Here is a 17,388-nt window from a genome sequence, read left to right as displayed (position 1 = left end):
TTGATTTCATTTATGTCGTATCTTGCATCATTGCTGACTGAGCCAATGTGCTCAACCTTTGATTTCATTTATGTCGTATCTTGCAACATTGCTGACTGAGCCAATGTGCTCAACCTTTGATTTCATTTATGTCGTATCTTGCAACATTGCTGACTGAGCCAATGTGCTCAACCTTTTAATTCGTTTTGTCGTATCTTGCAACATTGCTGACGGAGCCAATGTGCTCAACCTTTTAATTCGTTTTGTCGTATCTTGCAACATTGCTGACGGAGCCAATGTGCTCAACCTTTTAATTCGTTTTGTCGTATCTTGCAACATTGCTGACGGAGCCAATGTGCTCAACCTTTTAATTCGTTTTGTCGTATCTTGCAACATTGCTGACGGAGCCAATGTGCTCAACCTTTTAATTTGTTTTGTCGTATAGTTTACCTGGAATATACTTGTAGCTCATATATTAGATTTCAAAATATGGCACTGTCGGCCCTACTACATCATTTTTTCATACAACTTCATACATGGAATTTTCTTAAAGTATCTGCGTTCCATGAGTTCTTCAGCGGTGTTCCATCCATCTCCATTAGTCTGTACGATCCAGCTACCACTTCTTCCCATATCTGATAGGGCCCTTCCCAATTTGCAGTCAGCTTTCCTTGTTTTTGAGCCTTGCCGGTTGCTGCCGTCCGGCGAAGTACAAGGTCGCCTACCTCTAGATTCCTATGTTTTACTCGCTTGTTGTAGGCCCTGCTCATTCTGTTCTTGTATGCAGCCGACTTAATTTCCGCCTGCAGTCTGACTTCTGGTAAGAAATCTAGCTGGTGTCTGAGTAAGCTGTCGTTTCCCTGTTCTTCATAATGCTGGATGCGGAAGGTGGGTAGTGCTACTTCAGCCGGTATGACTGCTTCTGATCCGAAGAATAGTTTGAAAGGGCTCTCTCCCGTTGCTTCTTTAACCGTCGTTCTGTTACCCCATAGAACCTCTGGGACTGTGTCTGCCCACTTGCCTTTGAACTCATCCAGCTTTTTCTTAAGGGCTACGAGTATTTGCTTGTTTGCAGCCTCGACTTGCCCGTTGCTCTGTGGGTGGCAGACTGACGCGTATGCGAACTTGATCCGGCAGTCTGCCAAGAATGCTCGTATAGGTTCGCAGTCGAACTGGCATCCATGGTCGAATACTATTGCTGTCGGTATTCCAAACCTTGTTATGATGTTTTTCCAGATGAACTTCCGTACCTGGTTGGCTGTTATCTTTGCTACCGGCTCGGCCTCAATCCATTTTGTGAAGTAATCGACGGCAACGATCAAGAACTTCCTGCCTCCTGAGGCTGTTGTGAAGGGTCCTACAATATCCATTCCCCACTGGGCGAATGGAATTGGATTCAGAATGGGCATCAAGTCATTTGCTGGCATACGTATTACTGGGGCAAACAGCTGGCATTTTTCACATTTCTTGACGTAGCTCTGTGCGTCTTCGAGCATGGTTGGCCAGTAGTAACCTTGTCTTTGGCAGATCAAGGCTAGTGTTTTTCCTCCTACATGGTTTCCGCATATTTCTTCATGCATTTCTTCGATTAACCTTGCAGACTCGTATGCCGTCAAACACCGCAGCAGGGGGAGGCTGAATGCTCTTTTATAGAGTTGTCCCTGATATATGACGTACCAGCAGACGTCTTTTTTTATTTTCTTTGCCTCCCTGACATCAGCCGGGAGCACTCCAGTCGTCTTGTACGTCCAGATATCGTCGTACCACTCTCTGTTTGCCGTGATGACCATTATTTCTTTTCCTTTTTCTTCCGTACTCCTTCTGTGCATGATTTCTATCATTACTGATCGACTGAGCTCAATTGCTTTCGAACTGGCCAGTTTTGCTAGGCTGTCTGCAGCAGTGTTCAATGCTCTAGGGACCAACTTGATCTCAAAAGCCTCTGATTTCGCTGTCAGCGTCCTCAGTTTTTCTTGATATCGCCGCATTGACGGCTCTTTTGTTTCATACTCTCCCGAAAACTGATTTGCTACCAACTGAGAATCTGTTGTCATTACTATCCTCTTGGCATCTGCCAACAAACATAGCTGTACCCCTGCTATGGCTGCTTCATATTCTGCTTCGTTGTTCGAAGCTGCAAAAGTGAATCTGATTGCGTATTCGAACTTATCTCCTGTCGGAGAAATCATGACAACGCCGGCTCCCGCTCCCGACTGAGCGGCTGATCCGTCCACTGATACTTCCCAGGATTCTGCTTTGGTTTCATCCTCTTGATAAGATGCTTCGACTACGAAGTCGGCCAAGGCTTGTGCTTTTATTGCATTGCGCGGGTGAAACTCAAGATCATACTCCGACAACTCTATTGCCCATCGCAACAGCCTGCCGGCTGTATCCATTTTTTGCAAAGCCTTCTCTAGTGGGAAGTTCGTCAGGATTTGTATGGTATGTGCATCAAAATATGGTCTGAGCTTTCTGGCGGCTATCAGGACTGCATAGGCTACTTTCTCTATCAGCGAGTATCTCGCTTCTGCCGGATTCAAAATGTGGCTGACAAAGTATATCGGCTGCTGGACTCTGTCTTTTTCACTGATTAGTACGGCAGCAACGGTTTGGGCTGAAGCGGACACATACATTTGTAGCTTGTCGCCCTCTTCCGGCCTGGCTATCGTCGGCAAAGCACGAAGATGGTCTTTTACCTCCTCAAAGGCCCTTTCCTCGGTTTCTCCCCACTGGAATTTTCCATTCTGCTTAAGAGTGTTAAAAAATGGGATCGACTTGTCGGCTGATTTGCTAACGAATCTTGTCAGAGCTGCCATTCTTCCTGTCAGCCTTTGTACATCTTAGACGCTTTTTGGTTGGGGCAGACTGAGTATTGCTTCTACCTTATCTGGGTTTGCGTCTATGCCTCTCTCGCTGACAAGGAAACCCAAGAATTTCCCCGATTTCACTTCGAACACACATTTCTTGGGGTTCAGCTTCATTTGGTAACGGCGTAGAGTTTCAAACGTTTCCCTGAGGTCGTCTAAATGGTCGGTCTCCAATTTTCTTTTCACTATGGAGTCGTCGACGTATACTTCAATGTTACGGCCTTTTTGGTTTGCGAACACTCTATCGACCAGTTTTTGGTACGTTGCCCCAGCGTTCTTTAACCCAAACGGCATAGCCTTGTAACAGAATACTCCCCCCTCAGTGATGAATGCTGCTTTTCTCCTGTCGTCATTTGCAAGGCTGACTTGGTGGTACCCGGAAAATGCGTCAAGGAAACTGAGCAGCGCATGGCCAGATGTGGAGTCGACTAGCCTGTCGATTCTTGGCAGTGGGTAGCAGTCCTTCGGGCATGCTCTATTAAGGTTTGTGAAATCTACGCACATTCTCCACGAGCCGTTTGACTTCTTGACCATTACGACGTTGGCCAACCACTCTGGGTAGTCGCATGGTTCAATAAATCCTGCTGCCAGCAACTTTTCTACCTCTTCGTGTATTGCTTGATTTTTTTTCTGTTGAGAAGTTTCTTTTCTTTTGTTTTACCGGCCTGACTGCTCTGTCGACATTCAGTCGGTGCTCGATTACATTTGGGCTTATACCTGGCATTTCGTCTGCGGAAAATGCGAACACATCCGCGTGTTCTCTCAATAAACCGATCATGTTTACCCGCAATTGGGGGTCAATGTCGGTTCCTATCTTCAATGTTCTGCCAGTTTCTCCTTCTACCAGCTCGACTTCTTCCGACTCTCCTCCGGCCTCTACCCTAGGTAAAGTAGCCCCCTTTTCGATGCTTTCGATTGTGGGTGACTCCATTTTTTGCCTTTTCTCCTTCTTGGGCAACAGAGATTGCTCACCCTCCGATTTTGGGGTTTGGCCTTTTGCCGGTCTTTTCATTGCTGCCTCTCTCGTTATATTCCTGGATGGGGTCAGTCGGCCTGGTGTTTTTAATGCCGTAAAGTAGCATGATCTTGCTGACTCTTGACTGCCTCGGATTCTCTCAGCGTTCTCAAAGTTAGACATGTATATCATGGTTAGATGGTATGTTGATACCACTGCCTGTGCATCGTGGATGAATGGCCGGCCCACTATGATGTTGTATGCAGCCGGCACTTTGATTACCAAGAAGTCTACCATTAGGTCCCTTGCGGTCCTTCCCTCTCCAATCTGCACCGGTAGCCTGATGCTACCTTCCGGGAAGACCGTGGCTCCGGAAAATCCTATCACAGGATAGTTGACTCGTGTGAGCTCTTTCTCGTCTATTTTCAGCTGAACGAAGGCTTTCCAAAAGATAATGTTCGCTGAACTCCCTCCATCCACCAGTATTCGTTTTACTGGGAAGTTTGCTATTTCGAGGCCCAAAACTAGTGGGTCGTCGTGAGGGTATATAATTCCGCGGCAGTCGGCTGGGTCGAACGAGATGTTTGGCATGACTTGGGGTGACGGCCATTTTCTGGTGCTATGGTAGTTTATCAGGTGGCGGTGTTCGCCCAGACTTCTGCCGGCTCCACTGATTGTTCCTCCATGGCACGGTCCTCCGGATATGACCCACACTGTCGGCCCTTTCTGGCCATTGTTTCTAGCCTCTCCACTCCGACTGGTTTCTGGTGCTTTCTGCTCTATTCGGAGTGGTGCTTGGGTGGATGGTAACCTGTTGTTTGTGTTATTACCTTGCCGGCTGCTATTCTGTTGGTTGTTGTTGTTGTTCTGTCGGGCTTTATATTGTGTCAGGTAGCCTCTCCTGATCATATCCTCGATGTTATCCTTCAAGTCTCTGTAGTCTTCCGTGTAGTGTCCACAGTCATCATGGAATGCACAGTACTTCGACTGTGGTCTGGGTTTGTCGCTCATTGGTGGGGGCCTTTTCCAGTTTTCGTTCTTGTTGACATTGTAAATTGCGGCTCTTGGGGCGTTCAACGGGGTGTATTCATGGAATGTGGGGTATATGCTGGTTGACTATTTCTGGTAATCTCTCCCTCTTGGGTCCCTCCTCTGTTCATCCTTTCTGAACCCCCTGTTCTGACTTTGCTGTGCCGGCTGAACCGGCCTTGGTGCGACATTTCTAGTCTGTGCCGACTGAAAGTGATTTGGGATTGTCATCAGCTCGTCGCTTTTGATGTATTCATGGGCCTTCACCAATGCGCTTCCCAGATCGGTGAAGGATTTCCTTCCCAAGTATTTTTTGAACTCGCAGTGGTTCATTCCTCTCATCAGGGCCACCACAGCTATCTCTTGTTGCAAGTTTGGTATGCTGGTGGACTCGTTGTTGAATCTGGTGAGGTAATCTCTTAAGGACTCTCCGCTTCTTTGGGTGACTGCCATCAGTTCTCCCGACGTTTTCTTTCTCTGCTGCCGACTGATGAACCGTAGCATGAACTCTGCTTCTAACTGTCGGTAATTATATACCGACCCCTTTGGTAGTCCCTTATACCAGCCGGATGCCACTCCCAGCAGCGTTGAGGGAAATACCTTGCACCACATGACGTCGGAATCTGTATACAGCATCATATGTTGCTCAAATGTGTTGCAATGGACCTCCGGATCCGTGGATCCGTCATACTTGCAGAGTGGGAACTTCAATTTCTCCATTGGTTCCTCCAGAATGTCCGCGCACAGGGGGGAGTTTGCAGGTTGGATGGTGTAACGGCGCGGCGCGTATCTCTGGGGTGCTTCTCTTGTCTCTTCGATGACCATGGGTTCTGGCCGACTGCGCAGAGCAATCGCCTGGTTTGTATTGGGGTGTTGTTCTTGTTGCACTAGTATCTGTTCTCCGAATAGGTTTCTTATCGGAAGTCTCTTCCGTTTTTCGCCGACTGGTGTTTCCGTAGCCTGGTGTGTGACTGTCCTGGGTGCGGGTTCTGTGTTTGCTTTTCTCGCTGGCTTCAGGGCCGACAACGGGGCCATCACCGCTCTTGCCGTAGCCAACTGTTCCTCCGAGAATTGACCGGCGAGTTCAGACGGCATTTGTGTATCATCCTGGGCTGGGCTTTCGGGCTCTCCGTCTGAGTCGTCGTCCTCGACTGAGTATCCAAGGACATGTAAGGGTGCTGCTGCAGTCGTAGTTTTGCTGACTACCGACTGGCTCCCTAGCTAGGGGGTGGGTTGGTCATTGACGGGTGTTATTATTGGCTCTGCTGAGAACAGCGTGGGTTTCAATGGGGTTGTTGTTTTTGTCGTCTGTGTACTCTGTGGGGTTGTTTTCGAGGCCTGCTTTTTGCTTCTCTTGTACGAATCCGACTGCGTACTCTCCATTCTCAAGGGTGATTTTTGATGGTCCGGGGTTTTTTTTTTTTTTTGTGTCTGGCTGTGGGTTCTGTTTACAAGTGGGAGTCCCCTCCTTCTAGCGCCAATTGTTCCGGTAGCGGACTTGGAACAAGAAAGGGATGACTGACTTCCGACTGAGATTGCTGACTGGATCCTGCACAGTGAAACCGTTAACTAGCCTCGGGGGTGATCCGAGAATTACCCCTCCGATGCTTAAGTCAGATTATGCTGATAGCTCTGTAATAAATGCTTATAAGAATGATTGGGCTGGAATCGCGTACCTTTGGCATTGATGTGGGTCCGTATATATAGACGGGTTACTTGTACGGAGGACCCGGGTTATTATCCGTTGGTTCCGGATCCTCTCTTTCGGCTCTGATAGGTAGATGATGTGAGAGCAATGCCGGCTGGGATGGTAAACCCTGGATACCGACTGCACCTTTGGTGCTTTTTGTGAGTATATGTCTATGATACAGCTGTTATGGGTTGTCCTACCGGTATGCCGGTAGGGCTACCCGTACATCATCAATCCAAAACACTAGAGATTCAATAAAAAATACTCCCTTCGTATTTTAAAAAGAGATACACTTTACGCTTGTCAATGCACAACTCTGACCATCAATGTCTTCAATTATATATTATAAAAGCTTATAAAATATTAATATTTTGAAAATATATATTAAGATGAAGCCAACAATATATTATATTTGCTAACACTTATTTTCATATACTATAAATAAAATAGGGCCAAAGTGAATTATGTGAATAGTGCAAAAGTCAAAGTGTATCTCTATTTAAAATACGGAGGGAGTAATAAGTTATCACCGGTAAAAGTCAGTTTAAATCGGTAACAAATAAGTTGTAAAACAGTAAAAAGAAACTTAAAAGTTAGGTGAACCGAATAGGGTATTAAGCGGTCACTTATTTTTCACTCGATTAAAAATACTTCTTGATTTTTTGTATCGAGGGATCAGGGTAACCATCGGATTTGGTTGAAATTATCACATTCATATGATTCTTTTACAATACCTTACTATAATCACATGATTTGGTCACTTGTAATGTGCTAATCACACTTGTTACCAAGAATTTCATGTTCCATAAATCTTATTATTCTCATGTCATATTTTATTTGTAAGTATTCTTACAAAAGCAAGATTTCATTTTCCTTTCAAGAACAGGAGGGAAAACCAAGGGAATATTTCCCTTGTTTTTTTTAATCTTCTGACGTTTACCCTCTCAGTGAAAAAATAACAGAGAGAATCAAGCAAAGCAAAGCAGCTAAGCAATTGTTCTAGCAGTTTGGCTTCTATAATACTGCTTTGCACTTAACTGTCCTAAGCTATATTAATCGGATTCTTCACCCGGGCATGGATATGGACAATCCGATACTTCAATTTGGGCTAAAATCATGGAAATTTTCACAATTTAGTTGAGCCAAATACTTAAACACGTACATGTGTCCGATACTAATACCCGAGTCCGAGTAACACAACTCTAAGACAGTTGATTTAAAGTCAAAATATATACTCCCCCACTACAATTTAATAGTAACTTTATCCCAACTCCTCATAAATAAATACATGACACAAAGTTACACCAAGACCCTTTATGATTGTTGGACGGTTGGACCATTTCCGTAGCTGTTTCCATTACTCAATCTTTGGTTTTTCGCTCTTTCAAACAGACAGAGTAGTTTCTTTTTCATTAACCTTATGGTCCTCCACATCCCTGTCATATGATATCAAAAGCTACTGGTTTGTGTTACATACCTACGAAGTACTTACTTTCTGCTGTTAACTGTTTGTAAAAAAATATGGGGAGGGGAGACTTTATTAAGGTGCTTTGTTGATGTTAACAACCTTGGAATATCCACAGTGAAAAAGTTAAAGGCTATTAGGGAATGAACCAAATCTAAGCCATTAAACAATCTAGGAATCCTTTACGAAACTAAACTTCAATGGAAGCAAGGAAGTTGATTCACATTGCTTTATTTCTAGACTGCTATAAAAGAGCAGTAAACACTAAAACAGAACAAACAAACTTAACCAATCTCATTTTTTGTCATTTCTAAACCAGCCAAAAGGGCATAAGAAACTTAATAGCCACAATGGCAAACGCCCCGAATCCAATGACCACAAAACAATCAGCTCATTTACAGTCTCAGCTGCCAAAATTATCATGGGATGCTGAAAAAAGCAACATGCTGTTACCTTCTCATTTAAGCAAGCCACTTCTATTGGGGGGTTCTGAAAGAGGAGGCATTTTCTTGACATCTGATGATCATGCCCTCTCCAAACAGATTGAGCAGCTGCATAGCCCTGATGCTCGTAATGTTGATGTCAGACCGCTTTTCCATCTTGTTGAGGAAATAATCCACCGTGCTACCCAAACTATTGAAGCCCCTGCACTGGTACCCTTAGAAATTATTCATATGTTTTCACTTAATTACTACATTTTTTTTTGGGTGCAAACTTAATAATATTTGTAAAAAGTCTTTTTTTTTTTTTTTTTTTGTTCCTACTGACCCTTGCATGCTTACTGATAACTGCATGTGTTCTGATCTGTATATAGGGTAAGAGGGAAGGAGAAGGGAGCAGACTTACCCTAAATGGTCTTCAAGAAGTTCCTGATTTGCCACTCATTGTTGAACGGATATCATCTGAGGTATTTATCAGCTGTACCTTCTTCCAGACCTGAAAAACAGCTTAATATAACTATATAAGATCATACTATTCCGTTGTTACAGCTTAACTTAAACATAGAAAACGTTTTTTTTTCCTTAATGACTTATAATCGAAACACATTAATAGATGATGACTTGTATAACTGTGTAGACTGTTTCCTGAAATGAACTTCTCAAAGTGGTAAGTGTATTGTTTGTAATACCTTTAAAACTGGTGCAGATGACATGCAAGTTACTGAGTGGTTTCGATGCACACAATACCACCCTCTCGGTGTTGAATATGTTGCCACACTTTTCTTGGGAAGCCAAGGTGGTTCTGACATTAGCATCATTTGCTTTAACTTTTGGAGACTTCTGGCTTCTTTCCCAACTTTACTCTACAAATGCCCTTGCAAAATCAATGGCACTTATTAAGCGATTACCTACGGTTGTGGAGCATGCTGGAGCTTACAGGAACCAGTTCGAAGCAACAAATAAACTTATAAGGGCCATGCTTGATACGACCAGGTGTATTGTTGAGTTTGGAGAGTTACCCACAATGTATATCACAGAGGAAGATCCTGAAGTCAAGGCTGCAATGAGTCATTTTCCTATCGCTGTTTATTGGATCATCAGAAGTGCTGTTGCTGCTGCAACCCAAATTACAACCATGTCAAGCAAGGGAATTGAGTAAGTTATATGACTATATATGTTTAGTGATAAATCAATAATGCAAGTAAAGTTTCTGACAACGCTTGGAATTGAAGGAAAAAAGGTTTCCTCATGTAGGTTTTGTTTTTCTTCCTTAGGTATATGTCAGCTACCTCCGAATCATGGGAGCTCTCCAACTGGGCTCACAAGCTTAAAACTATCAATGACCATCTCAGAGACACCTTAACCAACTTGTATAGGCTCATAGGTCAGAGACCTTCTGCCCTTGTTTTCTTCTCCGTTCATCAAATTTCTTCTATTCTGGTATAATGTCTATACAATCATGCCTGAAATATTGAGTTCTAATGAAGGACACTGTTTTCTGGTACAGAGGACAAGAAGCAGACTAATGCCTATAATTTGATCAAGAAAGTTATCTACCACACAATGCATATTGATAACACAAAAGTCCTAAAGACCCTGATCTATGCTGATGACGATGTGCCTCCACTATATGATGCTTCTGCCAAGAGAAGGGTTTGTACACGAAATTTTAGTCCTATATCATTCCTTTCACACAATAGTTATCCTCGACATTATTTAACTATATACTTAAGGAAATTGTGCTTATATATATCATACTATATTTTTCAGGTCCACCTTGAGGTGTTGAAGAGGAAAAATGTGTTATTACTCATATCAGGCCTAGATATCAGTCATGACGAACTGTTCATTCTTGAGCAAAGCTACACTGAGTCTAAGGCTCATGCATATGAGATTGTATGGATCCCAGTGATTGACCGCTCAGTCCAATGGACAGAAGCCATGGAAGTTAAGCTTGAGACCTTGAAAGCCTCAATGCCTTGGTACTCCGTTCATCATCCATCAATAATCGGAAATGCAGTCTCCAAGTTCCTTATAGATGATTGGCACTATCGAGGTAAGCCTATGCTTGTGGTTCTGGACCCTCAGGGAAAAGTTCTGAGCCCAAATGCAATCCACATGATGTGGATCTGGCAAAGCCAAGCTTTTCCGTTCACAAGCATAAGGGAGGAAGATCTTTGGGAGCAGGAAACATGGAGACTCGAACTGCTTGTTAGCGGCATTGATCAGAAAATTCTAGACTGGGTAATTTTGCCTGTCTAACAAAGTTAAAGTTATCTGCGAACATCAATTATATACTCTTGTTATTTCTTCAACTGTTGTATGTTATAAAGAGAAGTTACACTTTTCTGCAAACAGATCAGAGAAGAAAAGTACATTTTCTTGTACGGAGGAGACGACCTAGAATGGATCAGAAAGTTCACAAAGGAGGCACATGCAGTAGCAAGAACTCTGCGAATTCCACTTGAAATGGTGTATGTGGGAAGGAGCCATAACAAGGAGCTGGTGCGTAAAGTTTGTGCAGCTATAACAGTTGAGCAGCTAAGTCACTGCTGGCAAGACCCAACCTTTGTTTGGTATTTCTGGACAAGAATAGAGAGCATGGTGTTCTCAAAAATCCAACTAGGGAAAATCCATGACCATGCTGATATAATACTGCAAGAGATCCAAAGGCTACATAGCCATGACAAATCCCATGGTGGATGGGCAATATTAGCAAAAGGGTCAACAATTGTAGTACACGGTCAGGGTAAGCTTGCCTTGACAACTCTTCAAGAAATGGAGAGTTGGAAGGAACGTGCTAGAAGAGAGGGATTTGAAGTTGGGTTTGGAACTCATTACAAAGAGCTACATATGAAGGAATATCCATGTCATAGGATTGAGTTTCCCTCTAGTGTAAGGATTCCAAATAGTATGCTTTGCCCAGAGTGTCGTCGTCATATGCACAGGTACAACTCTTTTCTCTGCTGCCATGAAGATTACACTGCTGCAGCTGAGATTTCACCCGCAGTTGCTGCTGCTGCAACTGCTGCTGCTCAATATGAAGCCTAACTCACACTTTAAATCACTCACGCTGATTTCATTTTACTACCAACATATATTATTAGAATAAGGACCCAAAAGGAGAGGTAGCGAGGTACCTCATTTGCAATCTGGCTTTTGGTATCTTTTTTTTTTTTTTTTTTTTGAGGGACTGTATTTTGGTATCTTGCTGTTGCAAGGATATTCAATCTTCTAGTTTTATTTTCCTGTATAACTCCCTCCACCTTATTCTATGTCATTTTACTTTTTTCTTTGAGGGGATTGTCATTTTCAACTTTAATCCTTTGTTATTATTGATTGTCATAAAAAAAATATCATGTTACCTATAAGTACGTAGTATATACTTCAAAAAATAAATCATACCAAGTATTATATTGAACATCATTTTTTCTTCCTACTTTCTACAAATATGTGGTCAAATTTAAGAAACAGTCAATCTGTGACGATTAAAAAATAGGATGAAAGGGCCACGGTATTGCGACTTCAATCATATACAAAGTATTGGATTATTATTAACACTAGCCTCTAAAGTCAATTACATAAGTGAACTGTTAAAACATTCACCAATAAGCTCATATTTATGCCTTCTTGGTCCCTGAAAATTGAAAAATATAAAACGCCCCTAAATCACTCTAAGAAATTGAAAAGAACCATGTCATGGAAACGGGAGATGAAACTCAGCTAAGTGTCAAAATATCGGAAAGAATAAGAACAGAGTGTTTTCAACCAGTACAGGTTACACTGATCTTAACTTGTAACTTCTGACTCTGAACTTTGATACTGACAGTTTCTGGCAGAAACGTCAACAAAGTTCAGGCTTCTCTATGAAAGGTTACTAGTTTCTATCCAAAAAACGTTGAATTTTGTCATATGCTTCGTATCTTTCAATGTTTTTCATGCTCCAAGCTGTAGACTACACAGACAGGTTGAAGATACAGATCACAGATTGAACTACACGTCATCAGCTAACTCTCACTTTAACAACTACAGAGAGATTACAACTTGGTTTTCTGTCAAAACTGCAGAACTGGACCGAACATTCAGTTTTCAACCCCAAATCAGTCGCTATTTGTTTTCTTCTTTATTTTCTTGGAGAGCGGTTCCTAAATCTTATCCTGAATTTGCAAGGCAACATCATCAAAAACAAACTTTTGGTTAAGATATTGTATGAGCCCACAGCTTTCTGTTAGAGCAGACTTGGGTGTACCTCTGCTTTACGAAAGTCGTTGTAGTGCACAATGGCAGACGGTGGTTTATTACCAATACAAATCTCATGTACTGTTCTGAAAAGGGGAAATGAGTCAAACCATCTGTTACTTTCTAAGACCTGGTATACCTCTCTGGCTGTTGAGACACCCTTCAAAATGAGAAAGAAAGAGGCTGCTATAAGTGGAATAAACATCACCGACTGTATCAGAAAATCAGACACCATATTGTAAGTGGGAAGACTCTAGAAAACATTCTATAGACTGATCATCTTCTCTGGAATCTAGATGCTTTAAACATCCTGTGTAACCTTGTTATTTGGGAATGGTTTGTTTTTCAGTTTTCCATATGCAACCAATGGATATGAAAAGTACAAAGTATATTTTTTATTCAACAAAAATAAGGACTTCAGCAGTATACCTGCAATTTCTGCCCCTGCAACATCTCAGTTTCCAGATCATCAAAGGGTCTAGCATGATTGACATCATGTTAATAAGTGTGTAAAAACAACATATCATCTAAAAGTAAACCTTTCAAAGCAAAAAAAAAGTCCCTCAGAACATATACCTCTGTCCTCCATGGATTGCAAAAGCCTCGGCAACTTTCCTGTTCCTTCCTCCAACTGTCATAGGAAAACCATAGAGTATAGAAACAGAAAACACGAAAAAATAAATAAATAGAGGAATATACACTGATGTCTTACAACAAGTCGCGATAAGATCAGCCATTCCACAACTCTCGAAGAAAGTGTCCTCTCTAACAGATGGGGACAATCGCTTGGAGAATGCCCTCATTTCATTCAAGCCAATTCTTATGATCGCTGCCTGAAATAAACCATTCAAATTACACCCTCTTGCAGCCACATATTTCACTTTAATTTTCCCTGACCAACCATGAATTATGCTACCTATAAAAGATTCAACAATATTTTAAAAATATTTGGGGCACTTTCTCTTCGGAGAGAGAAAGATTCAGAGAGAGACATGAAAACAAGGGCAAGAGAAAGGCGGGAGAGGCTATTAATGAACTTAACAAAGGTAATCCGGAAATAAGGGAGTGCATTTGTTTGGCTGTAGTGGGCTAGCCTCTCTCCCATACATGACTATCAAATAAACTGAACTGGAGGTTTCAATTTATAAGAGGATTACTGAGGAATTATCATTGTAAAACCAATCACAAACATAAGCATAGTGAGAAATTTACCAGACTAGAAATATGGTGTGTGTAATATTTAATTTCTGACGGAAGGAATATACCTTATCATAAATGGATTGTGATTTAATAAGACAATAATTAAATGCAAAAAATCAGCTTACTTTTGTATTACTCCCCATTTCTAAGCCATCTACAAATCCTGTAGGTAGAGCACATTATCCATTTAATGCACTGGGATATTTATGGAATTCTTGGTTGAGAAAGAAAAAATGACAAACCTGCAGCAATGGCCACTACATTTTTCAGTGTACCACATAATTCCACTCCTTCCAAATCTTGGATCTGTTTTTCATTACAATTATGTATGTTAGGAGATACAAGTAATACATGTCTGACCTTGTTTTGACAAGAACTAGCTGAAACTAACAACAAAAACTTTCAAGATTATCAAGAAGCTGGGTAGGCTATTACTAAATATCCAAAGGTCAATATATAAGTGACTACTGTAATTAGTAAGAAACGGTTCACATAAAAAAATTTAGGAACTATCTGCAATAGTGCAGATGCAATAAAACAGATATGCATTTTTACACAATAGTATTAGTGATAAGAAAAGTTTCCAATAAGAATAAAAAATAAACAAACTTACAGCTGTGACAGAAAAATAAGGAGTAGCAAATAGTCGAGCCCACCTCTCTGCAACCTCTTTATTTTCTCTATATCCTATCGTTGCTTCGCTAAATTTCTCCTCAGCAATCTATGAAAGAAGAAATGGAGCTTTTAATTACCCAGGGGAAGATTGGCCATACCTCTGAGCAAAGAAATAGTACAATGAAAAGTCAGATATACTTATTTAAATACCTCATCAGCAATATTTGCACCCATTAAAACACAACAACAGGCTCCAAGTTGCTTAGAAATTACAGAGGATATCATACATGGACCGTCCACTTTGAACTCCATGCCTTTGATCAATGAAATGACCTGTACATCTCCTCTTAATTTTCCAACAAGTCTCTTACAAACACCCTCGACAAATTGATGTGGTGTCACAAATACCAGCATGTTAGCATCTCTGACTGCACACAATTTACGCTTGGGCATCAGGTAAAACTAAACACATCGAACGTAATAGACAAATAAGTTAATCTTGTGTAGAGCTTCAGAAAATGGAAAAATAACAACCCCACTCTACTAATAGTACTATGTCAACTATCTCATTAAATACCAGCAGCTTTTTCTGTTAAAAAGGTAAATTTGTAAAATTATCATCTCAATTATTCATAGTTTCATTTGTGTGTAGCAAGGCTGAAGCAGAAGCGTGACATACTGCATTAGAATATTATAGAACACTAGAACAGTTTGATGATTCATAATGATATATTGCTTGGTGACATATTAATTTACCTCTAAGGGTGTGTTCTATTCACCTGATTTTCACTTACTTTTCCTGAACTTATCTTATATAAACTTAATTGAACTTATTTTAACTTATTACAACTTATCAAAACTTATTTTAGTTATAAATTGTATTTGATCAATCATTATTTTTTCTGAACTTATTTTATCTAAACTTATTTTAACTAATTTTTCCTAAAATAAGGTAAACATAACAGAGCCTAAATGGTTGTAATCTATTCTAAGGGGTAGTATGAAAATATATGCACTTAAAGGATAAATTTGTGGAAGAGGAAAGTGGACATAACAATTCTAGATTCCTCGATAGAAAGGTAACTAAACCAGGATGCTATTGTAAAACTTTCTCGAACAGCAAAACAACGGGAAAAAAAAATCCAAGTTGCTACACAAGAACAGAACTAATTCAAAGATTGCCACCTTTTCCGTTTATGTTTCTCCCGTGTACATGATTTAACAAATATAGCTTTTTAATACAGTAGTTGTGTTACCATGGTTTCACCCATCACTTACTTTTTCCTAGCAACTCAAAATCCAATGACAATTCATAAAGAGAACTTAAACAACTTTTTCACAAGCAACTTAAAATAGTAAATGTGAACATTAGTTCCGGAAAAAGGAAGTATAATACCTGCATGATCAAGGTCTGGGTCAGCAATCACATTTTTACCAAGCTCAATACCAGGGAGGTACTTGACATTTACCTATGAAAATACACAAAATCACACACCGAAAATGAGACAACATTTCATCAATTCAATATGAATGTTCATTTAATTTAATTTCTTGGAAACAGACAAAAATCTATGAAAAAGCAATCCTGCAAATTCAAAAGATTTGGATCTTAACAAAGATCCATATGCTGTTACAGAATGTAAATAATGTGAGTTTGTCATATCCCATTCACAGATCACAATCAGTTAAAGTGAATACAAACAATTTAGAAATGTTTCTGAATTTTAAAATAAGGTTTAGCTACACGGTAAATGGAGTATTAGTTTCGGAGTTCATGACAAAATCACGTGTGAATCCGTGTTATTAATTCAGATTAAGTACTTTAAAATTGGTCTATGTAATGCAAACATGAATATATCTTGAACATTTCACCTCAGTATTCACCTTACATTGGTTTGATTAATAGCATCCGACAATTTCTCTCCACTTGGCAACGTTTCATCAAATACCCACATCCTAACTTCATCTGAAATACATCATAATCATTTCAAATCAACATAAAATTGACATGATTATCAAAAGTGGCGAGAAAAAACATGGGATTGTTCTGAAAATTACCATGGAAGATGTCGTAATTAAGCGTATTGGATGCAATAAGCTTGGCGGCAACGCTCCCCCAATTGCCGCTGCCAATAACAGCGACTTTGTATTTTTCTGTAATTTCTTCAGCATTCATGGATGTGAATTCTTATCGTACTTCAGAGAATTGAGGAAAGAAGTTAGAGAGACACCTAATCGATTGGGTAGATTATGCATGTGTTATAAACTTGGAAAAATTGGCCGGTAACATTTTCGCCTTTTATTAAAAATAGGCAAATTTGTAAAAAATGACCTTTTATAATACAAATTTTGTGAGAAAAGACATTATATAACTTTTTTGTGTGAAATCATACCTCAAACTAATTTTTATTGGTGAGAGAAAACCAAAGCCAACTAATGTGGGTAAAAATACCCCGCCTATGTGGCGTAATCAAGGCGTGACACGTGGCTCCTTCTAATAGGCAAGCCGCCTATTTGGCTGCCATGTAAGAGTCAGCAAATGCTGAAGTGTGGCCGAGCTAAATGTACCAATCCTTTTCAAGGCCCATGGCCCATAGGGAATGTTATGATAGTGACACATGTCATTATCTAATGAACTGACCAATCATATGGAATCATTCTAGGGTTTCCCTCTAAAAAGGGGAGACTATATATATACTCAATTCCCAAAGAATTGACACGGAATTCTAGATAGAGAAACATCCTACAATTTATACTTAATGCTTTCTGTTCATTAATTACTTCTTCCAAAAAACCTTTGTCTTACTTAAGCATCGGAGGGAATATTCCTTCGAGAATATTCTTATTTTGTAGGTACGCCGCCGACGTGGACTGACTCAACACTACGTGTAACCTGATACCTCCTCGTC

At 40.6% G+C, this 17,388-nt stretch overlaps 3 protein-coding genes across 4 annotated transcripts; 1 reads left to right on the top strand and 2 right to left on the bottom strand.

Moving 5' to 3' along the window:
* Positions 1-509: 509 nt before the first annotated feature.
* LOC130471758 (uncharacterized) lies at positions 510-2,795 on the bottom strand. The gene has a single exon (XM_056842050.1). The coding sequence runs from the start codon at positions 2,793-2,795 to the stop codon at positions 510-512; it is 2,286 nt and encodes a 761-aa protein (XP_056698028.1).
* Positions 2,796-8,064: 5,269 nt separating this feature from the next.
* Positions 8,065-11,723, top strand: LOC110784775 (protein SIEVE ELEMENT OCCLUSION B). Its single transcript, XM_021989219.2, has 7 exons — positions 8,065-8,638; positions 8,800-8,892; positions 9,132-9,580; positions 9,700-9,809; positions 9,933-10,078; positions 10,196-10,669; positions 10,784-11,723. Exons 1-7 carry the CDS (start codon positions 8,336-8,338, stop codon positions 11,474-11,476), a joined length of 2,268 nt encoding a protein of 755 aa, XP_021844911.1. The 5' UTR covers positions 8,065-8,335; the 3' UTR covers positions 11,477-11,723.
* On the bottom strand, positions 9,276-16,813 carry LOC110784776 (glycerol-3-phosphate dehydrogenase [NAD(+)]). 2 transcript variants are annotated; one of them, XR_008932797.1, is made up of 12 exons: positions 16,538-16,793; positions 16,369-16,445; positions 15,876-15,948; positions 14,690-14,907; positions 14,478-14,585; positions 14,107-14,170; positions 13,990-14,027; positions 13,377-13,497; positions 13,241-13,295; positions 13,094-13,142; positions 9,449-9,540; positions 9,276-9,299 (listed from the first exon to the last, which is right to left on the bottom strand). XR_008932797.1 is itself a non-coding variant. In XM_021989221.2 (12 exons), the coding sequence occupies exons 1-12, from the start codon at positions 16,653-16,655 to the stop codon at positions 12,571-12,573; spliced, it is 1,083 nt and encodes a 360-aa protein (XP_021844913.1). In that variant the 5' UTR covers positions 16,656-16,813; the 3' UTR covers positions 11,958-12,570. The 2 variants fall into 2 exon arrangements, 1 of the variants encoding a protein (XP_021844913.1); XM_021989221.2 differs by lacking the exons at positions 9,276-9,299; positions 9,449-9,540 and adding exons at positions 11,958-12,582; positions 12,675-12,824 and having other exon boundaries at positions 16,538-16,813.
* Positions 16,814-17,388: the final 575 nt, after the last annotated feature.

The sequence above is a fragment of the Spinacia oleracea genome, chromosome 4 (genome assembly GCF_020520425.1).
Source record: "Spinacia oleracea cultivar Varoflay chromosome 4, BTI_SOV_V1, whole genome shotgun sequence".
NCBI lineage: Eukaryota > Viridiplantae > Streptophyta > Magnoliopsida > Caryophyllales > Amaranthaceae > Spinacia > Spinacia oleracea.
This window is presented reverse-complemented; position numbering and strand designations above follow the sequence as displayed.